A 26399-nucleotide genomic window follows, 5' to 3' on the forward strand; every position below is an offset into this window, starting at 1 on the left:
TAGAATATTCAACGTTTCAGTTTAGACTTGCAGCTTAGGTAAAGAGCAGGTTGAGATGAGACGACATGTGATGGCGTGGCCAATGGACTCAGCGAGCTGATTCGGATATGTTTTAACTTATGCTTTATTGATGATTAGCCTTATTATAATATTATGGAATCTCCATATATTTATATATTTCAATATTGAGGATATAATGTTAACTATGGTACGAATTCTTATGTTATAAATAAAGTAAATTGATTATGTACCATATCAGGTTTCGATTAACTCTTCCGCATATTGTGAATGATTTGCTGGGAGGTTTTGTTTGGAATTTGGTACTTAAAATTTAAGTTATGCACGAGAAAGAAAAAAAAAAACTTATGTATATTTTGGGCCCCAGTATAGTGACACGCTCAGTAAGAGAAAAACATGGTATTACACCTCCCATAAGTGCTCGCGCATGCGCGAAACCATTTAACGTGTGAAACATTCTTGTTATATACCCACACATATTAATTATATACTAATCTAATCATTATTTTCGAGAATTACATTTTATTTTTTAAAATAAATTAATTGATTACATTAAAAAATATATATATTTTAAAAATAATGAAATAAATTAAAAATAATTGAATTGAATTAAATTAAATTAATAAAATAGAAGAGTTTAACATATTTTTTTAAAATTTCTTTTTATAAATTATTAAAATTATATATATATTTTTAATTTTATTTTTTAATTATTAAATCATTTTCTATAAAACTGCTACAAAAATTAATTTTTAAATAAATTTATCGATGATTTTCAAAAATTGTTGTAAAATTTAATTTTTAATTATTAAATTATTTTTAAATTTTGCTACGATTTTTTAAGAATCATTATAAAATTTAATTTTTTAATAAGTTTTGTGACGGTTCTTCAAAATCACAGTAAATGTTAATTTAATTTAATTTTTAAATTATTAAATTATTTTTTAAATTTTACGACGATTTTTCAAAAACTATCATAAAATTTAATTTTTATTTTTTAATTATTAAATTATTTTTAAAATTTTGTGACGATTTTTCAAAAACTACCGGAAAATTTAATTTTTAAATAAATTTTGTGGCAATTTTTTAAAATCGCTGCAAAATGTTAAAAAAATAACTGCAAAAAAATGGCCACAAAAACTTAATTTTTTTATAGTGAATGCTGCTCTTCATTCTTTCATTTAGTTTTCATAAAATAATTCTTTTATTTTATACTATGTATTTACATGATATTTCAATCATCATTAATCATTTGTATAATGGTTCTTATTGCATGCTCAAAAATCTTTCAAACATCAATTTTCATTGCATGTATAAGAGTTTTTCAAATTTATCTATATACATTCTTAATTTCATGTATTGTTTCTTCTTGATCTTTAATTAATACATACATCCTCATATTAATTTATATATATATATATATCAAATGAATAAAGTTTTCCAAAACTCTCTTTATAAAAAATCTTCTATAGTGCACTTAAATTATCACCGCTGCAACTTCTTTTAGTTCATGAAAAATGTTATTTTCAAATAATTTTACTGTATTATATTTCAAAAATCTTCAAAACACCCGATTTATCATTTTTTCAGTGATCTTTCAGTTATCTATTTATATTTTTTCATTATGAGAATCATAGTTGTTAAACTTCCAATTTTACGGATACGATTTTATAATTTTTTGTATTCAAAATTTTTAAAATTTTATGATTTTAAAATTAAATCACACTTAATTTTATAATTTTATATATCAAAAATCATCGTACAATTTTACGATTTTAACAACTTGCTATAAACGTCTTGTTAGGAGTCTCCAGAGACCTTTCCTTCGTCAAGAGTCTGCCGACAATGACCTTTATTCTAATAAAGTCTCTCAAACCTGTTGTAGCTTTCCTTATCTATTTTGTTTTATTACTTATGCTTTTAACTTTAACTTTTAGATTTGTCCTCTTGTGAGCTTCATGATTGGACTGATACGTATTCATTGAGTGAATCTCTCTTCTAAGTTTTTTTTTCCAAAATTTTTCTCATTATCTCCCATTGAATCTATTTAACTAGGTTTTAGTATATATGCACATTAGTTACAATTTTGCTTCAAGTTAAATAGTGTTATAATAATAAACAACTTGAAGAGATTCATAATCATTTTGAAGAGATTAATACAGAATTCTTCTTTTAAATGACGTTGTTAAAATGTATTTTTTAGTAAAATACCAAAATAATTTCCAACGTCTACTTTGACTCAACTTTTAATTTTATCAATAGGGGTATTCAATTTTTTATTTAATTTTAATTCTAGAATATCTTTTAGGCTTCGTTTGTTTGGGAAAAAAAATACTTTCTTAGAAAACACTTTCCTATTTTCTTGTATTTGGAACCAAGAAAATAAGGAAGTCACCCAAAAGTGTTTTCTAGTTAATGGAGCGGACAAGAATCTTGTTGCCCCGCTATGAGATATTATCTATATTTTTAGACGTAATATTTGAGTATATTAGACACATGAGGTGAGGCTGTCATAATGTCAACAATTTTGTTGAGGCCTAAGTCATCTAATCTCCAGGGCATTGGAGTTAGGTTATGTTTATTTCGTACATAGATATTCTTTAATTTTTAGATTTATCCCTTTTGTATCAAAAGAGATACAATCATATGACATTTACTTTTATGTCACTACATGGATGGATTCAATTATAAAGTTTATTTCAAAAACATATTTTATAATTCCTATTATAAAGTTTTTTTATGCTTTTATAATCTTTTTTGTAAGATATTTTTACCATCTCATTCACTCTCTCGATATTTTTGTTACATAATTAAATATCTGAATAATAGTATTTCGTGCATTTTTTATTTAACAAGTCATTTTAATTATATTTGAATAATTTTATTTTTATTTTATTCTTTTTTTTTAAGTTTCGTGCATTCATTCTAATGTTTTTATTTTTATTATATTCGTATTTTATGTATATTAATGTTTTATTATTTAATATTTTATGACATAAAATATAATAAAAATTTTAAAAAAAATGTTACTAGAGACATAAGTTTCTAAATTATCAATAAGTGCGTCGTAATGAAAATAAATACCGTATAAATACAGCATATACCTTGCTTTTTACCAATTCCACCGTCAATCACAAAAAAAAAAAAAAAAAAAAAAATCGAAAAAGGGAAAAAGAAAGAGAAAAGCCGAAGAATGGATAATTATTGATCGGACGGACGAAACTGCATCTCTGTAAAGCAATATAAGAGGCTGTGATGGAGCGGATTATTCTCCCTTTATATAGCGTTGTTCTCCACAGAAGCGGCGTCGTCAACCATCTCACCAGATTTGAGCGATGTCGGACGAGGAGCACCACTTCGAGTCCAAGGCCGACGCCGGCGCCTCCAAGACCTTCCCGCAGCAGGCTGGAACAATCCGCAAGAACGGCTACCTAGTCATCAAGAACAGGCCCTGCAAGGTAACTCAATTCATCCCTCGAAATCGTTGTTAATTTCCCTTCTGTTTTGCTCTTCTTCTTTAGGGTTTTGGTTGGAATTTGTCTGGGTTTCTGTGTTTTTCCGGATCTATGTGATTCTGTGATGAGCTTGTGTTATTCGGCGAGCTAAATTTGGCGATCCTAAGGTTTTGAGATAATCTGTTGTTTGGTCTCGCTTGCAGAAGCTGTTGAATATGGTGACAGATGGTTTTGTGTGAAGTAATGGTTTGATTGGCTCTTTTGAGGTTTTACTCGTGAATTGGAAAAATTTAGGTATCTAGGCTCTATTTTATGGAATGCAATTATCTCGTAGATTGATGTTTTTGCTACTTCAATTTTCTCTCAGGCAGGCGGTCCTTTTTCTTTTCTTTTCCTTTTTCAAGTGGGAGGGAGAGGCTGAGTGTTTTCAGGATACTCATTAATCTTAATCAAGGAATACGAGGCGTAAATTAGTTGGTTTGGTCATGTGATAAGATTGATAGATTCTTTTGTAATGAGACTAGGCTGGACGGAATGGAAGAAATTTTTAGAAAAAACTGTAAAGCAAGACAAAGAAAAGCTTCACGAGAAACTCTGAGGCATGATATGCACTGTAATAGCCTTAAAAAAGACATGATTATAGATAGAGATGATTGGCAAACTAGAACCCATACAACCGACATCACCTTGTGGGCGGTTAAGGCTTGGTGTGTTGTAATTTCTGCCTGTTACTTGAACCATTACCTCATGGTTAATGATAGAATTATTAGTTCATAAGCTTGGAAGCTCAGACTAAACGCCATAGCAAGTGTAAAGAGTCATGGACTATGCTTCCATTCTTAGTACATCAATTAGTTGGATAATGATTAATTGCTAACGGCAAACTATAACTTTTCTTTTTTTGGGTCTTCACATTGCCTATTAAATTAATAATAAAGGTAGAGAAGTTGTACTGACTGATGACTTAATCACCTTGAATTGTGTACCGCAAAGGTATTTTACATGCTAAGCACTCTAGGTTTTGGAAGTCAACTAATTATGTTTCTCTGAATTCTCAAATCTTGTATATTGGTTAAATAGTACTTCCAAGTTTATTAACTAAATTTAGAACCCTGGGTACATCTGATGTCTTGGATGCCTCACTTATATAACAAGAGTATATCTCGTATTGCAAATTTTATGGTGTCAAAACTCTTGAGCTCCCAAATCTGTGTGGCAAATAGAGGTTTCATGCATCTCTTTGAGCAACTTAATCAAGCATAGAGCAATTTAGTCAAGTTGAATGCTAAGCTCATGTATACACGGTTATTTTATATATGCAAGACCAATTTCCTGCATTTTTAAAAATCTGCCTGAGTGCAACTTAGTTTTTGCGCTATTGTGTGGCTATTTATGTTTGGGCTCACTTGTTTAGTTGTTTTATGAATCCCATGCAAGGGATAAATGCCAGCCTCAAACAGCAAATTTATTTAGGGCTTATTTGATTTGTTGCTAGTTTTTTTTGTATTTGTTTTTAGAGTTCGTTTGTATTTGTTTTCTGTTCATTTTCATTTTCTGTTGAAATAATAGGAAATAAACATTGCATTCAATAATGTTGTCGTTTTCAAAATCTTAAAGATGATGTTTGATAAAAATGTTGTTTACATGACTAAATGTATGTATGCATAAATTATTTGTGTTGATTAAAATATCCACCCTCTACCTAAAAAAAGGGTTGGTCGTTTGTCAAAGGTTGAGTTGATGAAGTGGATGTGGCTTATCAGTTGTTGGAGGTTAGATTGATGAAAAGGGTAATTAGTCAATTGAATGGAGACGAAAAAACTAAAAACTGAAAACTGTGTTAATTTTTTCGGAAAAGAACACAGCGCACTAAATGGTGTTTTTTTGTTTCTCATCTGTTGGAAAAGTGAAAACTAAAACTAAAACCTATAAATGACAGAAAAATGAAGTGGACTCTTAGGGCCCGCTTGGTAGGCTTTCCATTTTCAGTTTTCAATGTTTGTTCCCTATTTGGGAAATGAAATTGAAAATGGTGTCTGGTTCCTTGTTTTCATTTTCAAAAATTTTGAAACTCCAAAAAGTTTTCACAATTTTCATTTCGTTTTCATTCTTTCCTCTTCCTCACTCATCATCATCGGTAACTTCTTGTCATCAGATAATTGCTAGAGGGCAGCCAGAGACCCTACCAACAATGGCAGAGTCAGGACCTTGGGTCACCCGGGGGGGGGGGGGGGGGGGGTTGGGGTTGCAGAAGTCTCAAGTTTGCATACTAAATTTTGTTGTTATTACTTAATTGCCCCTCATATTTTTTATTTCCTCCCAAGAGGGGCAAGTGTTAGAGGACATAATAATTTATATGCACAACATCAAGGGCAATTTTAGGGAAGGGGGCAATTGCGCACCCTCAAATACATGTAGTTCTGCCCCTGCCTACCAGCAAACGAGACAACACTCAATGGCACCATTTGACTAAGGCAACTCCTAAAGATGGCAACTCACCTGTCTACTATGAAGTTGGTGCCAACATCTATTCTTATATTGAATCTGGAACTAGATGTCCTTTTTTACATCTTTAAAGTGCAAGTGTTAGAGGGTATAATAATTTATATGCACAACATTAAGGGACCAAGGGCAATTTTAGAAGTAGAGGTTTTTTTTTTTTTTTTTTTTTTGGGGGGGGGGGGGGGGGGGGGCAATTACGCACCCCCAAATACATTTAGTGTCACATCCCTAGGGTTAGTTAGGGTTGTGATAGGAAGTTGGGGGGGGGGGGGGGCGTAATTACGCACCCCCAAATACATGTAGTGTCACATCCCTAGGGTTAGTTAGGGTTGTGATAGGAATTGGGGAAGAAATCAGAATTGAAGGAGGGGGAAGAAATTAGCAAAAAGAGGGAAAGGAATTAGAGAAGAAACAAGAGGGAGATTAGAATTCTTAGAGAGAAATCAGAATATCATTTATTATTTCAAAACATATCCTCCAATCTCTTACAAGTAGCCTTTATATAGACCTGAGCTAGCTGTTAATTGATTCATAACAGCACCCATGTGTTTCTAACAACTTGTAAAATATCTCTTAACAACTATTATAAGCCTATTACCATATTACCCCTTTATTGCTCCTAAAGTCATGACAATTTCCCTATCCTTGAGAGAGTTCTTGTCCCTAAGAACTTGCAGCAAGTAGCCATTGCTTCATCCAATTACCGCCTTTTCTATCTGATTTATCTTCCTTTCTTTCTTTCTCCTTCTAGGCTTCTTCTTGTTCCTACTTCTTAAGCATAGTTGTTAAAGGTGCGCCTAGGCGCAAGGAGCCTTAAGGCGCCAGTTCAACGCCTCGCCTAGGCCGAGGCGAGGTGATTTCAGTGAGGCGAGAGGCGCGCCTCATGAAACCTAGGTTTTAATTAAAATCTAGGCAGTCCAATTCCTCCCCTCTTCTTAGTTCCAATATGTATACATTACAACATATTTACATTTATTTAGTTTAAGTAAATGCCATTTACTTTAATACATAAATGTAAATAAGAAAGTACCCCTCATATGGATTCAATAAAAATATCTAAAAAATCAAAATCCATAAGAATAAGAAAATAGAATTTTGATTTTAGTACAAACTCAGGATTTAACGATTTTACCACCCCCAAAATATATACCTACTATTTCTTGAAAAATTTATTAAAACTCATTTTAACAACAATGAATATTAGCTATCAAAATACCGAGAGATAGTTTTTCAAAATGAAAACATTTTCTTATATGTCTCCTTATAATACGCTAATCTTCCAGACTTAGAAAAATAGCATTTTTCAAAATGAAAATATTTTCTTGATTGAAGGGGATGATGAAGATATTGACCTTGATGTTGATAATCTCCTTGATGATGATTGATTAAAACTTCTTTATTGATTGTGGACTTGTAGTGTTTATATGTTTGTTTAGAACTTTGCATGATGATTGGTACTTGTTTGAGTTTGAGACTTTAAGTTTGAACTTTAATGATGTTTCTAGTTTAGAATTTGCATAATGAATGAATCAACTTTGATTATATTAGTTTAGAATTTGAAGATAATGAATCATTAATGATATGCATATGTTATTATTGATAATTTGATAGTTTTTTATGATTTTACAAGATTTTGAGTTTTTTTTCTAAAAGCTGCGCATCGCTTCGCAAAGGTGCGCTTCGCCTCGTGGGTCTCGCGCCTCAGGATCCAGGACCCTTTGTGCCTCGCACATTTCAAAACTATGTTCTTAAGTGCCCAAGCAGTGACGTACCTGAGATTTTGGGGCCCTGAGACGAAATGTAAAAATGGGCCCCTGAATCGAGAGACAGCGAGCCACCAGCGACAGCGAGCGATGGAGCAAGAGGCAGCGAGCCACTGCCCACCGGCCATGAGGGCGAGCGACTGGCCACGAGGGCGAGGCGAGCTGGCGAGGATGAGCGACCGCCGACTGAGCAGCGAGAGGCGAAAGAGCGAGGGTGAGACCGTGAGGGAGAGACGGCAAGGGCGAAGGGTGATGGAGCAGCAAGAGGAGAGAGAGGCAGCGAGTGACTGGCGACGGAGCAGCAAGAGTGAGGCGAGCCGCCGACGGCGAGGGTGAGGGCGAGGTGCGATGGAGCGAGAGAGAGAGAGGTAAGGCTAGGACAGCGAGTGAAAGAGAGAGAGGGAGGAGAAGGGCCGCGATTCTCGCGAACTTTGCATAGGGGAAGGGGTGGGCGGCTGGGCTTGGGCATGGGCATGGGCCCTGATGTTTTCAATTTATGGGCCCCTAATTAATCAAACTTTCATGGGCCCTGAGGCAACTGCCTCATGAAAGGTCCGGGCCTGTGCCCAAGATCAATCCCAGGCCTAAGTTGCCCCAAAATTTCCATATGAGAAACTTTATCTAATTCAAGCCCAATACAACCACCTCCTTTTATGGCTGTCCATTCTAATTTGGTCTTCCATTGAAGAACATGATCAGCCACACTCGGCCTGATATGGTTAATAGTTGAACCTTGGAGTCTAAATGAAGAATTAACTGTGTCCTTGACTTCCTTTAATAGTTCATCCCCATCCCATACAAGTAAGGTAAGCAGTAAACACGTATTCCTAGTTGTAGTTCTTGCATTTCCATCTAGGCCACTGCCATATTCTATTGCAAAACTTTAAGCATGTATTCCTAGCTACTGTTCTTACATTTCCATTCATCCCACTGCCATATTCTACTGCAAAACTACCAACAACATCCTGGAAATGCAATAATGGTGAATTGTAGACTTGCCTTCGATACTCAGCAGGAGAATTCCTCTCTAATTTCATAAATTCCTTGTTGCCTCCTGTTATCCCTGTCATCTGACTGGTTGCATCATTCAGCTCTAGTTTAGGACTTCCACGATTATCATTTAGAATATCCTCATCAAGAACTTCTTTTCCAAAGGGATCAATGTGTTCCTTTAATGCTCCTTTTGCCCACTCACCTTGGACCAAACCCCTGTAATTGTTGTTGTTGATGCCAGCATTGTCGTTACAGCCACCGTCCTTGTCAATTCTGCTGCCTAAATCAGGGTATTCCTTTTTCGGATGCTCCATTTTAAGGAAGTCATCTTTGTTAAGACTTTTACAATAATTATCGAAAAATTCGACGGGAAAGCTGTAGTGATACTTCTTAATCAGTATGTGAACTCCTGCAACTGCTCATGCAACATACAACCGAATTCCTTGCACGCTCTATGTATCCCACTTCTAACCTTGTCAACTCGGCTGGACTCATTATCCAACTTTTCTCATGCCTGATTTTTTTGGCTAAACTACTCATAATTCCTGTTGTTTCCAATTGAAAATATAGCCTTTTTCTGCTGCCATTGAGACTTCGATTGTCTTATGTGTGTACTGCTCCTCATGGCCGACTTCTCATGAACAGTACATCCCAATGAAAATGCAGCATTCTTCTGCTGCAATTGAGACTCTAATGGTCTCATATGTGCACTCGTCATGGAAGAAATCACATGATCGGAACAAGCCACAAGGGTCATTTCCATCCTAAATCCCACACTTACCTTCTGTGATTACCTCACAATAATCACCTTTGAAATTGACCCAATAAGTGGCAAATTACAATCACCTTTGAAATTAGCGGCTGAGGGTCACTTGTTGGAACTTCCAGTTCCGTTGAATTCACCAATCTCTGGAATAATCAATTCATCGAAGTTGCCTTTAGCTTCCAAATAGAGATCACAACCAATAATCGATCGAATGCTCCTTATAACAACCTGGACTACTCGTCAATTTGTCAATTTTTGATCAACCTTGTTTCCTTCTAACTTAAATCTGAAATGCGAACAATCCACTGCTCGGTCACTTCGACAGGGTTCACCACACTTCCGCTGCTTTGTCACACTTCCACAACTCAATGGCTGAGGATCACCAGCTTAGGACTGCCTTCAAAACTCCACTGTCAGCTGCTATGAGCTTTGTTGGAATTAGATACCAAAATTGCCAGACTTCTTAGTCGAGATCTAGATCTATTCCACCACCTTCAAAGCCACCAAGAACTGGTCGAAGGACTCGCTTGATCAAATAGCCAAACTTCTGTCAAATAGCCTTTGATCACCCTCGAGACCAATCGACCAATGCAATCGCTAGGTTCCCGCTCACCTAGATCTCTTCCCACTTCATGCCGTCCATCCTCGTCAGAATTGGCACCTTCGTCTCACTCAATCCAAATTGATTAGTTGAACCCCTGCACTATTCGCTATCTACTTGCGAGGAATCGCTTGACAGCAATTATCATCGGTAAGAGGAATCAGAAGCCCAGAACCGCTCATCCACCTCCTACCACCCAATTGGTCTTGCAATCTTGAAATTTCACCTCTTATAATTTCGCCCTCACAGGAATTAATGGCGGTTCTTCTCAACCCAATCACTATCCAAGGCTCCCAGCCCAATTGCGATTGCCTCTAATTTCAAAATCACCAGAACTCACTGCTAGTTCAATCGCTACACCCACTCCCAAGTCCAAATCACAACACCCACTGTATCAAGACACTCCCTTGAGTCCAACCCACTGCATCGCGACACTCCTGAGTCCAAATCACGACACTCACTAAACTGCTAATACTTCGGATCCCATATGCGATTGCCGGCAATTGCTTCCAGACCCACTTCCTTACTCACAGGAATCTCAGCCGCCGAAAGATTGCCTAGCTCTGATTTGCTGCCGAAATTGCCAATCTTTGCTTCATTGGATTGGTTAATAGAATTTGACGGAATCACAACTGAGAATCGTTGACTCTGATATCATTTGTCATATCCCTAGGGTTAGTTGGGGTTGTGACAGGAATTTGAGAAGAAATCAGAATTGAAGAAATGGAGGAGGGGGAAGAATTGAAATCAGTAGAAAGATGGAGAGGAATTAGAGAAGAAACGAGAGGGAGATTAAAATTCTTAGAGAGAAATCAGAATATTATTTATCATTTCAAAACATATCCTCCAATCTCTTACAAATAGGCTTTATATAGGCCTTAGTTAGCTGTTAACTGATTCCTAACAGCACCCATGTGCTTCTAACAACTTGTAAAATATCTCCTAACAACTATTATAAGTCTATTACTATATTACCCCTTTATTGCTCTTAGGGTCATGCAAGGTTATTAAAATCGTAAAATCGTAAGAGGGTCTTCGACATGTAAAATCGTAAAATCGAGTGTGATTCAATTTCAAAATCATAAAATCGTAAGGATTTTCGGTACAAAAAATCGTAAAATCGTACCTGTAAAATCGAGAGCTTAACAACCATGGGGTCAGGACATGTAGTAGTTCTGCCCCTGCCTACCAGCAAACAGGACAGCACTCAATGGCACCATCTGACTGAGGCAACTCCTAAAGATGGCAACTCACCCGTCTACTATGAAGTTGGTGCCAACATCTATTCTTTTACCGAATAGGGAACTAGATGTCCTTTTTTACATCTTTAAAGTGCAATGTGAAACCCACTGACTATGGCAAGAAGGTAGGAGAAAATATATTTTTTAAGGATACTATGTCTCCTATATCTGTGTCAGTTATATTTCCCTATAAAACGCCATCTGCTTTACACTACAACTAAGTTAAAAAATTTTAATTGTTGAGATTACATGACCAACTGGCCCTAAACATTTTATAGATTCTTGGCATTGTGATCACACCTTTCTATGATGAATGCCATTTGTATGGGGTAACTTATACTTGCATACTTTTATTAAATGTTGTCAGCTTCATAAAACCAATTTTTCTTTCATTTTATAGTAGTCTGTTGTGTTGTTCTAGGATTAGAAAGGTGAAATATGGTTTGCTTCCTTAATGTTTGTTTTGATTCATTTCACTTCCGTTGGCTTTGGAGTAAGTCAAGCTTTCTTACCTTTACAGTTCCTAACGTCTTTACTTGGTTATGTTATACGAACAGGTTGTGGAGGTGTCCACCTCAAAAACAGGAAAACATGGGCATGCTAAGTGCCACTTTGTGGCAATTGATATATTTAATGGGAAGAAGCTTGAAGATATTGTCCCATCGTCTCATAACTGTGATGTATGACTATGATTTTATTATCATTTTTGCGTCTTCTTTTATTCCTTATATTTTTACTATTTACTATTTGCGTCACGGCTTTCCACCCACAGTTTTTCCGCTGCTTCATTTATATTGATTTCATTTTCTGGTACGCATTTTTAGATATTTGTCATTTCCTCAGGTTCCCCATGTTAATCGTACTGACTATCAGCTGATTGATATCTCCGAGGACGGTTTTGTAAGTTCTCTTTTTATGATATAGCAGTGAGATTTCATAGATATTGTTATGTTAATCCCCCACCCAACTCAGTTACACTTTATCCACATGTTTTAAATCTAAAGGGAGATCTCAACTGTGCCAATTACCAAGAAAACTAAACTTTCCTAACACATGCCTTATTAAGTGGCTCAAAATTTGCATCCTCATACATGTTTTCACCATTTTACTGAGGGACAATTTGCATCCTCATACATGTTTCTCCTGTTGATGCATGTCACCTGCATCCATAGAGAACGATGGTTGAATTTGGTAGCAGAGAGCACTATGTCACCAACTGGGTTTGCATTTCTTGTAGGTGAGTCTTTTGACTGAAAATGGAAACACCAAGGATGACTTGAGGCTCCCCACTGATGATAATCTGCTTACCCAGGTACATAACACAGAGCCCATTTAATTTTCCAATGAACACTCAAAGCTTGTCTTCACCTCTCAGTTGTAGATCTGTTCTATGGATGTTTGTGCGAGAATAATCATTTGGCGTAATACTTTTCTGGTGTGTAGATCAAAGACGGGTTCGCTGAAGGAAAGGATCTCGTGGTGACCGTCATGTCTGCAATGGGAGAAGAGCAGATCTGCGCCCTCAAGGACATAGGTCCGAAGAATTAAACTTGACTATGGCAAACAACTCCTAATGTTCTAGCTTGGGAATTTCTATTAACTATATATGTGGGTGTGAAACAACCTTTTGCTAATATGGTCTTAAAGTCATATATGTATATATATATGACTGAAACCGGTTTCCCGGAAGGGGAAAGGAAAGAAGGCGTCCGGTTTGATCCGCCTCTCGATCCCCCTGCATTTACAGCAGGATGAAATTTATATATATAGTCTTTCTGTATGGTATTGTTGCAGTTTCTTTCAGCTTGATTATTGCCTGCCTGCCTGTGTCTGGTTGCTATTTTCTTGGCTTTCTTTCCTGGAAAGCTGGTGGGGGGGACTTATTTCACTTCGGATGGCTTTAGGTTTTGGCCCTTTTCATCCGAAAAGAATTTAAAAGGGTCGTTAGCAAACATCAAATGTGGTTGCAGGAGCATATGCATAGTTTGAGGGTCACCTTTTATTTTATACCATGAATCGGATGTATTTCGAAGAATATTAATATATAATGGTTTGGTGTTATGGTAAGGGTTTAGGCAGCTGGGTAGGGAGGTGGAATGGATCTTTGTTTTGCCCATTTTACCCCTGCTGCATCAACTGGTTGGGGTCGATAGTGACTTCCAAGTATTTTTTTGCAGGTCGTGGGTGCAGGGGATAAACTCCTGCTCCTCAAACCATTAATTAATATTAATTTATTTTAATTGGAAAAAGAATAAAAAAACACCCATTCACCTTGATTTTTTTTTTAAATAAAAGAGATATGTATAGATAGAAAGAAAATGTAATGTCTGTACATAATATAAATTAGGACATATCTTAGTGTATAATCTCACCGAAGTGAACATCACTCAAGATCCACACACAATTAGATCTAAACAACATAGAAAAAAAATAATGGAGGCACATGGAATAGAAAATAATGAATTGCTCCAGGTGAAGATATCTCTAGGGCCAAGAGTGCTCCAATGCACGTCTTTTTGTTGAACAAGAAGATCGAAAACAAATAGCGAACTTGAAGGCAGCCAAGAAAGAGCCACTAAATTGACATTGTGTACATAGTGAAAAACTAGGACCAAAGGGATGTATAAGTAAGTGTCACTAAGTGGTCTCGGGACATATTAGAACACACACTTAGGACCACAATCGTCAATACATAGACCAACTTAGGAGTTACCGTTTTATTGTAGAGACATACATGGGTTCTACTTACTCCAAGTTACTAAGTATGCCGACGTACCGTTTGACTATGGAGGTGCACAGGAGTTCTGTGTAATGCCTCGTTTTCCTAGAACGAGCATTACCTTGAGATTTCGGAAATAATTTTTTTTTTTTCAATATTCTCATACACACAACATAAGTATCTCGATACACATGATTTCTCAACAATTCTGATCGTACCTTCTCAGTATATCAAAATTTAATAATTAATAGACTAAGACAGGTATTATCAATCACATCAGCAGAAGCAAGATCGAAACCTCAATAATATATAACCGACAATTCCTTTTACAATAACCAAATCGATGTTTCACATGAAAATATCAAAATATTACATAACCTCTGAACATTGTAATCATAGACAAAAACCTACGAAAACTAAACATAGCAGTTACATCTTGATGATATTCTTTCCCTTGGCGTCACTGCATTCATCTGGAACGTTTGAATATTCCAGGGATATAGTCCAAATTAGATGCTGAATCATCTAAGTGAGAGTTCAAAAACATTTTCATGCAAATATGCAAAATTATATATAAAATCGATAGATCCCGACATACCCCAGCCTAAGAGAATCCCACATAGCACTTAGCCCTAATCGGGGGAAATGCAATCTCTCTAAAGGCGACACGACCACATCGATCCATTGGCAAACACAATCATGCTTAAGAGAGACAACCTCGACATATGAACTCGGGAATCACCCCATTGTCATTGTTAGGCTTTACACTCTTACTTAAAAGCATTCCAAAATCCAATGCAACCTTAGCCCCAAAAGTGTCACATCGGGACTATCCCCAAAATCCACGACACCTCGGCCTTAATGCTATTGCTCAAAGGAACCTGGGGTGGTGTCTACTCTCAGCCCCGCCACTTGAGCCAACAATCGGGGTGGTGTCCACTCTCAGCCCGCCACTTGAGTACTGTAGGGTGAAGTCCATCTCAGTCCCGTCCCAAGTGGGTCACATAGCATTAACCCTTGGCACGTATTCCGAGTGTTGATACTCGAGAGCTACGTCACAAGTTAACAACCCACATCCCACATGGACAACACATCATGCCAATGCCGAAAAATCACAACATGCATAACTTAAAATCAACAGTTTGATGTATGCAATTTATCGTACGAAATTCAATGCATGTGTAAATAACCGTTTGGACAGACCATCACAATAAATCAAGCCATAGGAATGAACACTCAAAGTAAACCATTCACATGCTACTATAAGTCTTTTCGGGTAGAACCACTCACCTTTAGGCGCAATTTGAATTTTTCTTGAAAAGCGCGGTATGCCTCGATTTGCGTGCCCGACCTTGATTCTCGTGTCAGGCTCTCTATAGTTTAACCTCAAGTTTCAACAATACCCTAGACATCATGTTTATTCAAAATCATATCAATATCTATTTTCCCCAATTTTCGTAATTTTCTTCCTATTTCCTCTATATTTCTCCCCAAAAATTCTAATAAATGCCTACTCAATGTTTTTCCTCGATTTTTCTTCACAACAATTCATAAATAAATATTTCCTAACTTCTAGAATTTTGTAAAAATTTTTCTATACTTCCTCATATTTTTCATAAGCCTTATTTCCCTTGGAAATTACAAAATAACCATTTTCTCCAACATTTTTCAAAATTTTCTTCCACCATAATTCCTAATTTATGTTTTATCAAAATAATAAAAAAAAAATCGAAAATACCTGAGCCTCCACGCGCCCTCACGCGCGGGCGAGTGGTGCTGCGCGTGGCAACCGCGCGTGCACTGCACGCGCCATTTCTTCTTCAGCGAGCTGGTCGCCAGTCGACGACCGGAATTTGACTCCAACCACACCTCCTGGAAGCCCACCTTCAGTCGATCACGATGCCACCACTTTCAGGCCGAAAAGCCATCGGCAAGGCCCTCGATCGGTCGGTTTCAGGCGCGGCGCGGCGATCTGCCCAGCTTTCCGACCAGCCTTCGAAAACCCCTTGAACCAGCTTGAAAACTCACGAAAATCACCAAAAATGCTCCCCTCGCCTCAAGGATCAAAAGCCCCTCATTGGCTTTCCTCGATTCGCCCTCAAACCTGAGCTATTTGGTGCTTCAAATTCGGTCGAAACCCTTGGCTATTTATAGGTCAAAACCCATCCCCACGTGGCCGATTTCTGGCCAAAACTCTTCCCACACGCCTCCTAGACCGTCCTTTCCCATGCCCTGACGAAAATAAGCTGCCAAATCGCCGGATTTTTCGGCCAAAATCTCGGCCAGATCTGCTATGTGCGTGAGTTTTTTTTGAAAATTACAGTTTGGCCCTCTAAAATTTTCTTTTACATTTTTGGCCCTTATCCTCAAGCTCCTGATCTTTCTAGCACCATCACTAAGGCCCTCAAGATTAGTACTTCTCATTTCTCCCTTGAAACTTTCAAAAAATTACCGTTTTGACCTCCTGGCAAATTTAGAAAATTGTACTTAGGCCCGATTGATCGTTTTGACCTCAAATCCACTCGATTCAACCTGAAACCACTTAAGGGTTGTTCTATACATCAAATATTAGTCCTACACACACTCCGTTGATTTTTCGGACATCGTCTATAACAATTCGGTAATACAACCTAATTGGCAGCTGTATTTTTGCTGTACCGAAAATTGTTTCCGATCTCATTTTTTTTATCACTAAAAATCATACTTTAAATCACTCGTCGATACTATATTATTTTCCTTGGCTATCTAGGGTCCGGGGTACTCCTTCTGACTAATTCGATCGTCCAAAGCTGCGTTAGTGTACCCTATAGTCTTATTTTTTTCAAAATTCCATTTATGCCCTTTATCAAATATCATTTTTATCCTTTAAATTATTCCCGGGTATTACATTCTGCCTGCTCCAAGTTACTAAGTAGATGACCACCTAAGCAAGCAAGATCAAGAGGCAACTGAGTCATTCAACACGACATCATGTACAAAGTAAGATCTAGGATCGAAGGATAGCATTCAGTCACTAGAGTCTCACAACTCAAGGGAACTTGCTGACACACCCCCTAACAATCCAACATCGTCAAATCATATCTGGTAGTAGAGCCATCCACCGTTTGACTGTGGGGACGCACAGGGGTTTTGCTCGTTCCAAGTTACTAAGTAAAATGGTTTGCCTAAGCCAGGAGTGTTGGTCGGCAAAGAGCTGTCAGAAATGCGGCAGTGCACGGCTCTGTAGAGAATGAGGAAAAGGGATGGTGACCAATTGTGCCCACACGACACACAGTACCTGATGGGCGAGCTGGTCTACAGACCGCTTGGAACCTCACTAGCACTGGTTGTTGTGCTCACACCACAAAAAATAGATCATCGCCTGCAACACTAATTTATTAGCAACATGCTAAGGATTCTTACCTTTCTACCGAGTCGTTGCCCATAGGACCCCCATCTCCTATCGACACTGGGGCCATGCAAATTTCTTTGAATGCCGAAAAAAGGACACCACTTGCCTAGAATAAGAATAGTGAAAGAATAGATGGTTGTGTCTCTCAGAATCTGCCCTGCAGAGAAAACATCTATTGGGAAATGGAAGAAATAGGTTAACACAGTCAAGAGTATATAATCGTTCCCTAATTGTTAATCATAGAATAAATGAATGTGCATGGATTCCATGCCCAAACCAAACAAGTCGATGCCATAGGACACGGTCCCGTTGCTCTAACAACCCCTATAACACAAACTTAACAGAAAATGCACCATCATGAACTGGGGTCCAAATCAACATATCATGGCGACCAACCCTAAGGGGGCCCGACATTCAGTGCTGGATAAGCTCCAGGGATAGAGATGTCCATTATGATGCCCACGCCCACCTACCATTGACAATGATGTCGGAGACATTGGAAGTAATCGAGATACTAGGCCGTCAGGGGAGCTAACAGGAGAAGTGATTGACAAGGATCCCAAGGGGGTGCCACTTATTGTACCACAGAAAAACACGACTGTCGTCCCCGATCTTCCACCCAAACTTATCTTTGACCACACGCCGGACATATAAGAGTTTCTTCCAGTATTAGGGATAGGAATGCAGCACTGGGAGCATCCAAAGGCATTTGTTCTTGATCCGAAACGTGTAGATCCATTTTACCCACGAAAACTCACTCTTGCCTGACATAAGCCTCCAGATTAACTTTGTCAGCATTGCATGGTTCCACAAATAAAGAGATTTTAATCCAAGACCTCCATGCTTCTTGGGACAACACACATCATGCCATGCGACCTTAGCTTTGTGGGAATGCTCATCCGACCCACTCCAAAGGAAATTCCTGATGATGCACTCTAACTCCTTAATCACCTACTTAAGCAACAAGAAGACAGTCGCCCAATACAAGTATATCGTAGTAAGAACTGAATGAGCTAGTTGAAGTCTACCCCCAAAAGACAAAGACCAACTACGCCATGAGCACACTTAACTCCTTGCTTTATCTAAGATGGGCTTACAATCCCCATAGGCTAGCTTCGTCAATAATAGGTGGACCCCCAGGTATCTCATGAGGAGCTTACCTTTGCAGAATGCCGAAGCAAGGAGCAGACTCTCTCTCAAGGCCTCATCCTAATAGGACACAAAACAATCACTCTTCACGGGATTAACGCATAGACCAGACATCAGAGCAAATTTTCCCAATCATTCCTTGAGGATTTTAATGGAAGCAACAACTCCGTGAGAGAATAATAAGAGGTCATCAACAAACATGAGCATTATCGACTTGGATTGCTTACATTGCCAATGAAACTTGAAATCGGGAGACTGCATGTGCCGGTTGACAATACCCTGCAACACTTGCATGATCAACACAAACATATAGGGCAATAGTGGGTCTCCTTGCCTCAGGCCCCTACTTCTTCGAAAAAACCCATGCAGTTGGCCATTAATCTTGATTGAGAAGCGAGGGGTGGTGATACACTCATGAATCTAGCCATAACCTAAGCGGGAAGTTCATCAGCTGAAAGATAGCTAATAGGAAATTCCATTCAATCGAGTCATAAACCGATGCTAGGTTAACTTTCATGACACACTTCGGTTGACCTTTATGAAGATGATTCTAATGCACTAGCTCCTGGGCTAGTAAGACATTATCTCTTATCAATCGGCCTAACGCAAAAGCTATTTGGGACTTATCGACCAAGTCTGGAAGCACTATCTTTAGCTTATATTAACCAAGATCTTCGAAATGATTTTATAGATTACATTATAGCACGAGATCAGCTTAAACTAAATTGGGAATTCTAGATAGGGAACCTTAGGGACTAGGCTAATCACGGTGGCATTGACCTCTCCCAATAAACGCCTCGTACTAAAAAAATTCCTAATAGCTTCTACCACATCAGATCCCACCACATTCCATGCTTTCCTAAAGAACTTGACCGTGAAACCATCTGGCCCCAGAGCTTTATCGTCTCCCATACTGAATAAGACCAGCCTTATCTCTTCTGGAGTCACGGGAGCTGTGAGGCCCTCCCAACTATCACCGGCTACCTGATTGACCACATATGGGGCCATATCACTCAAATGGATACCCGACACTCGAGTACTACTCCCCAATAAATTCTAGTAATGGTTGACTAAAGTCCTGACTATTTTCTTATTTGATTCTATCGTGGTACCATCTTCCCTCTGTAGACTTATAATCTTCCCATGATTACGGCGGGCCACTATAGACTGGAAGAAGTACCGAGAGCAATGATCGCCCTCTGCCGACCACCGTACTCAAGCTCTCACCCTAAGGAAATTCGACTCTTGGGATAAGGCAGCTAATAAATTTTCACTTAGTTCAGACTCTCTCTGCCTAAGATCAGAATCGCTAGGGTTATCAATGAGGCTTTGTTAAACCTAGTATAAGTTGCCCTTAAGGTTAATGACTCTCTCAGTTACATGTCCATGGGCTCGGTTAAGGGTCTTAATAGCCCCTTTAACTGCCTTAAGCTTACAGACCAGGCGATACATTGGGTAACCGCGCACCACCATGCCCCAGGATGATCTCATTATGCCAAAGAATAAGGGGTAGTTTACTAAGTGGTTAAGGAAATGAAATAGTCCTTTCCTAGGTTGAACATGCTCGAATAGGTTAACCACCGTTGGATCTGATACCCCTACTTATAGGAAGATAGCCTTACTATTTGGAAATCTACTCAACCAAAAATCATTTACAAGAACCTATCAAGCTTTTGAAAAATACTATCATCTCCCAAACACTTATTATTCCTAGTTAGGGTGGGACCACTATAAACTAAATCAAGAAGTGGGAACTCCAAGAGGAAATTATTAAATCGACGCATATCTAGGGAGACTCCAATATTGCCACCACGCATCTCCGAATCATAATGACATACATTGAAATCACCCATGAAGACCCAAGGCTCACCCGAAATAGCCACACCCACTATCCTAAGGGAACACCAAAACCTTTCCTGGTCCACTTCCTTATTCTTAGCATAAACACCAGCGGGGAAGGCAGGGGAGGAAAGACTATCACCAGAGACACAAAAATGGAAGAATTGATCAGACTTCTCTAGAGACTCGATATGAATAGTCGTCGAATCATACCCTACCCAAATTCGAACATTATAACATCAAAGCATAATCAAACACCCACTCCTAAGAAGGCATAATGAGCCGTGAGACGGCATGCGCCTGGGCTTCTTGAACTCTAGTCTCTAAGAGAACCACTAAGGACAACTTATGATGGGAGATGAGGGATTTGACCTTCCATTGCTTTGGGGCCTGATTTGGGCCCCTAATATTCCATGATGCTACTTGCATCATGAAACATCCTCTTGCTGGGCACTCCCTAGGGTCCCGCCATCGGGCCTCACAACCATCTTCCTATGGTCTTGCCTCTTCTTGTTCTCCTTCTTTGCAATGGGTTTTGGGATTGTATGTTTGAGTCCACTAGAGCTTGGGGTATCAAATTGATCTAAATTGACTAATCCCTCTCCCTCGTTATTTGAAATGTGTCCCCTGACAGACTCTCCCTCACCTCTACCAACCTGAGAATCCTTAAGGGGAGATGATCTAAACATAGGCTCCTAAGGAGATGAAATATCAAGATCTTCCTCAGACAGAACATAGAACTGGTTACTACTCATAAGGTTTTCCAAGATATGATCGGGGGCTATTCTCAATCCCTCATTATTGACCTTCCTAGGCTGTGTGAGCATCGAATCCCTCCTAACCCATCGTGCATATTTTTTGGCCACTATTTTATACATTTCTTAGATTTCCTTGTGGCTCTTTAACTTCCCATCAGATGTCGACCTAGGGGCATTGGCTGGGGTTTTGTGGTTGTTTGGGATCAGTACCTTGGGCTTATTTGGGCATTTAGCCACTAAATTATCAAACACCACATAGTGTGGACAGACTGGGGGTAGCCCCTAGAAATCTACCGAAGTCTCAAGACTTTGGGTTCCCCTGTTAGGTTATCTACCCCCTAGACTAAGTCAATATTGTAACGCCCCACTTTTCTTGGACGTTAATAACTTGGGATTTCGGGCATATTATTTTTTTTTTCAAAAACACATAACATAAATCATTTTTCGATAATCTCATTTTACCTTCTCAGCATATCAAACTTAAAATTAGTAAGCTAAGATGGGTAACATCATCATAAATGCGGAAGCTAGATCGAAATCTCAAACGGTACATAACTGAACCCACTTTATTCATAACATAAAAATTATACCATCGTTTAACATGACATCATCAAAGTAATACATCATAATCAAAAAGACATGCTAGAACCATCTACAAATAGCCGTCACTCCTCAACAATTCCTTTTCCTTTAGCGTTGCTATCTTCACCTAGAATGTTTGAATATTTCAGGGACAAAGTCCAAAATTAGATGTTGAATAATCTAAGTGAGAGTTCAAAACATTTTCATGAATGTATGCAAGACATGAAATAAACCGACATATCATAGCCCAAGAGAATCCCACACAGCACTTAACTCTAATAAGGAAAAATACAATTTCTCTAAAGACAACACAACCACATTGGCACAATACAATCCTAGCTTAAGAGGGCAACATCAACATCTTTCCTCGACACAATGGAAAACCATCGTTATCACTTCCAACACGGAATGGTCAACATCAATTCAGGAACTCGAGGAATCACCCCACAATCATATCAGGGATTACATTTCCACTCAAAAGCATATTGAATCACGTCAACGCAAATCCTAGCCATAAGATGATCAACACTAATCCTAAGAATTCACGTCCACTTCGGAAACAATGATATCGCTCAAAGGCACTTGGGGTGGTGTCCACTCGTATTCCCGCCACTTAAGTCGATTCGGGGTGGTGTCCATTCTCAGCCCCACCACTTGTCGATCGCCGGGGTAGTGTCCACTCTCAGCCCTCGTTACAAATGGACATTTTTCCTTGACACGCTTCCCTAGCGCTATCACTCAAGTGCCACACCACAAGTTGACATCTCACATCCTACATGAATAACACAAAAACAAGCTAATGTCACATGCCATGATTCGATGCGTCATATAAAACAATATTTCATGTACATAATTTATTGTACAGAATTCAATGCACATGCACAAAACACTTTGGGACGAACTTCCTACATGAAAAAAATCATCACTGATTAAAACCATTCACATGCAACAAAACCCTTTGCATGTAATTAAATCAAGTATTTAGGGTAGAACCACTCACCTCGAACAATTTCAAAATGCCTCGATTAACGTGCCGACCTCGAATGTCATGCTAAGCCTTAAACAACCGTACTATTGTTCAATCTCGAGCCTCAATGTACCCTCTAGTTATCATATTTATTTAATGGAACATCAAAATCTATTTTCTCAATTTCTTCATAATTTTTACCTATTTTCTTTTTATTTTTCCCTCAAAAATTTCAAAATAAATATCTCCTTAAACATTCAAATTTTCCAACACTATAATTTATAAAATAAATTTAGAAAAATAACAAAAGAAATTTTAGAATTACCCTTAGTCTCATACGCTAGTGCATGTACTACGCGTGAATGACTAGCGTGTGCAGCTCATGCGTCAATCGTCTTATCCGGCTCTGCCACACCGGCAATGTTGGATTTTGCTTCTAACTTGCTCTACACCTTGAGTTGATCTGAATGGAACCTTTTAATACTCAAAACAACGGCCAAAAGCTTGCCCGAAAGCTCAAAGCTTCGATTTTCCAGCCACCTTTTGAAACACCTTCAAAGCTTAATGAAACCTTACCAAAATCTCCAGAAATGCTCTTCAAGACACAAGGAACAAATGCCCTCTATCCAATCTCTCAAAAACATGACCAATTTGATGCTCTAAAACTCGAAACCCTCGGCCCCCTTTTATAGGCAAAACCCGACCACTTCACGGCCAATCACTGACCAAGGCTTGGTCCCCAAGCTTCCCTGGGCCACGAGGAACCTCCCCCAAGACAACCTCTATCATCCCACCTCCGAAATCGTGGACTTTTGCCGGTGGCCATGCGAGTTTGCAGGTTTCACATTTGCAGACTTCTGACAATTACACTTTGGCGCATCTAGCTTTTTCTTTTGCATTTTAGCCCTTTCCTTGAAGCCTCTGATTTTTTCAATAATTCCATTAAAACCCTCAAAATCTAGAATCTTCATTTCACCCCAAAAAACTTAGTAAAATTATTCTTTTCACCTCTTTCAGGCAAAATTAAGAATTTATATTTAGGCCCGATTGTGCAATTTAATCGCTAATCCTTTTGTTCCAACCCGAAACCAACTCAGGGTTGTTCTACTTATAAAACCTAAGTCTACTCATAGCTCTATTGACTTTCTGAAAGTTTCAAATGACGATTCGATTTTTCAGGCTGAATTACAAATATATCGAAAACTATTTTTAATCCAATTTCTTTTGATGTCATAAATCACGTTTCGAAATTCTTGTCAATACCATATCATTTTTCTTAAACATCTAGGTTCCAGGACACTCTCTTTAGTTGATTTGGTTACTCATTACTGTGAAAAATTATACTATAGTCCCAAAACTTATGATAATTCCACTTTCACCCAAGATAAATTATGCTTAAAACCTTACGAAATTCTTGAGTGTTACAAATATGAGTAGGGAACCTATACGATAGTTTAAGTTCAACACACACTCTAATAAAGCCCAGTCTACACCTACTCTCAATCACATGGTCCACATGTAGCAGCTTACCCAAAGCACTTGCAATGGTAAAATATCCCTTCTTGCTCTAATCCTCTAGAAGGATCCCATAGATTTTGGCCCACCCAAGTATGACATCAAATGATTCCTTTAATAAAGTCATACTAGGCTCCCAGTGTCAAAGAAAAATAAGATGACTCACAAAATGATACGAGCCAGGATTAAATAAAAGTTCGAGTTGTTAGATAATACCTCAATAAAGTCATGTTGTTGCCACAGCCTCCGAGCCAGAGACTAAACCACCTGAAATGAAAGGTAATTGTCGATGAAGTGGCCCACCAACGTGCTCTTCCAATACTTGGATTCCTCCTGAATGACATCTTTGGAGAACTAAATCCGAGAAATGCCTTTCCCTTGAATGTGTAGGGGGGGAATATATTCTAACTTTGCTCGCATGAGCTTCCATTCTTTACAATATTCGCCCACAACTTCCCAAGCATGACGTGTTGTGGATTTCCCCAAAATAAGTTATTTGATTCCCCATCATTTAATTCACAATTGGCCATCATATTTTTGGACAAAATTACCCTTACTGGGGAACCTTGCATACCATCAATTTTTCTTCCTTCATTCTCGATCGAGAATCCCCCATGAGGTGAATTCACATGGCCCCATTCAACATTTTCCCATCATACATTCCACTGTTAGGCATTGGTAGAGACGGATTTTTTTTTGGGGGGAGGGGGGGCAACACGGGTTGTAGCCCTCCCCCCCATTCAGCCCTCATCCAGATCTTCAAGGCAGATTTGGCCCATTTGGGGGAGGGCTGAAATACTCATGGATTTGAGAGCCTTCTTTTCTCTAGATCTGCTCTTGTGCATTGACAAACCTAGGGGTGTGCATTTGTTCGGTTCAACCGAACCGAACCGAACTGACCAAACCGGTCAATTCGGTTCGGTTAATTAAATAGCTAAAAATTGATTCAGTTGTATTTATAAAAAATTTCGGATATTTCGGTTAACCGAAATAACCGAATTTATCCTCCACTTATTGCCCATAGTTTTACTGCCCACAGTTTCCTCCCCTGGTTTTACTGCCCACGGTTTGAAATTTTGACCTTAAGACTGATGCGATTTCCCCCCACAGGCCACACACACAAACATCTCTCTCCCTGACGCGGTTTCCCACCCATGTGACCCTGCCCATAGTTTCCCACCCAAACTTCTCTCTCCCTGCCCACGATTTCCCCATGTGCCCTTAAGACTCTCAGAGAGTCTCTGGTTCCCCCCACCCCAACCCTCTCAAACTTCTATGTCCTTCACCCCAAACCTCTCAACCTCCCTCACAACATCGGACATCCCCCCCTCTCTCTCTCTCTCGCTCTCGCGCGTGCGCGCCATTCGAACCCCTTCTCTCTTTCTTGATCTCGATCTCACTGCCTCATGCCTTACCTTCGTTGCCCCCCTCCCGCCGCCACCTCATGAACGTCGCCTCCCTCCCGTCGCCTCACGACAGTCTCTCTATCTTTTTATCTCATGGCTATATGATAGTCGAAGATGAAGGGCCATTTGGGCCTCTAGCCGAGCGAAGGGTCGAATCGAATAAGGGTTGGCCATTCGTCTCTGTCTCTGGCATTTCATTTCCTTCATATGCAGCGACCGACACCGCCACAGCTGCATCTCTCTCTCTCCGATCATGCTCACCAATTCGATAAGTTTTAGTGAAGTTCGGTTATACTGGTTATTTCGGTTTCGATTTTTCAAATAGCATATCCTATCGATTTGGTTCAATTAGTTAGTGGACTATAATCGATTCGATTCGATTAATAAAAAAATTAATGACTTGATCGATTATAACCGAATACTCTTCCCTAAACAAACTTGCTTTTGCATGGGACCATTCATGCCACCATTTCTAATAGTCTCATCATGTGCCTTACCATCATGAAAAAAGGCTGCCACTCTTCCCGCCGTGATTCCCACTTGATTTGCCACATTTAGCCCATTCATTAAACACTTTTCACCCACCAGTAACCCCATGTACTTTTCGAGTACTTGACCAGTTGAGTGGGGCGTACAGTGGCCTGGTGACAGTCTGGCCATGCTTGTAGTCGCGATCATGTGCAGCTGTCAGCCGTTCCTCGGCCTTCTCACCGTTCGTCCGCCTTGCTCGAGCG

At 38.9% G+C, this 26399-nt stretch overlaps 1 protein-coding gene across 1 annotated transcript; it reads left to right on the plus strand.

Annotated features, from left to right (window-relative positions):
* The first annotated feature begins 3308 nt into the window (after positions 1–3308).
* Positions 3309–13119, plus strand: LOC127795749 (eukaryotic translation initiation factor 5A-2). The gene is made up of 5 exons (XM_052327619.1): positions 3309–3476; positions 11897–12019; positions 12183–12239; positions 12577–12651; positions 12783–13119. The coding sequence occupies exons 1-5, from the start codon at positions 3354–3356 to the stop codon at positions 12885–12887; spliced, it is 483 nt and encodes a 160-aa protein (XP_052183579.1). The 5' UTR covers positions 3309–3353; the 3' UTR covers positions 12888–13119.
* The last annotated feature ends 13280 nt before the right edge of the window (positions 13120–26399 follow it).

This window comes from Diospyros lotus, chromosome 2, assembly GCF_014633365.1.
Source record: "Diospyros lotus cultivar Yz01 chromosome 2, ASM1463336v1, whole genome shotgun sequence".
NCBI classification, from domain to species: domain Eukaryota; kingdom Viridiplantae; phylum Streptophyta; class Magnoliopsida; order Ericales; family Ebenaceae; genus Diospyros; species Diospyros lotus.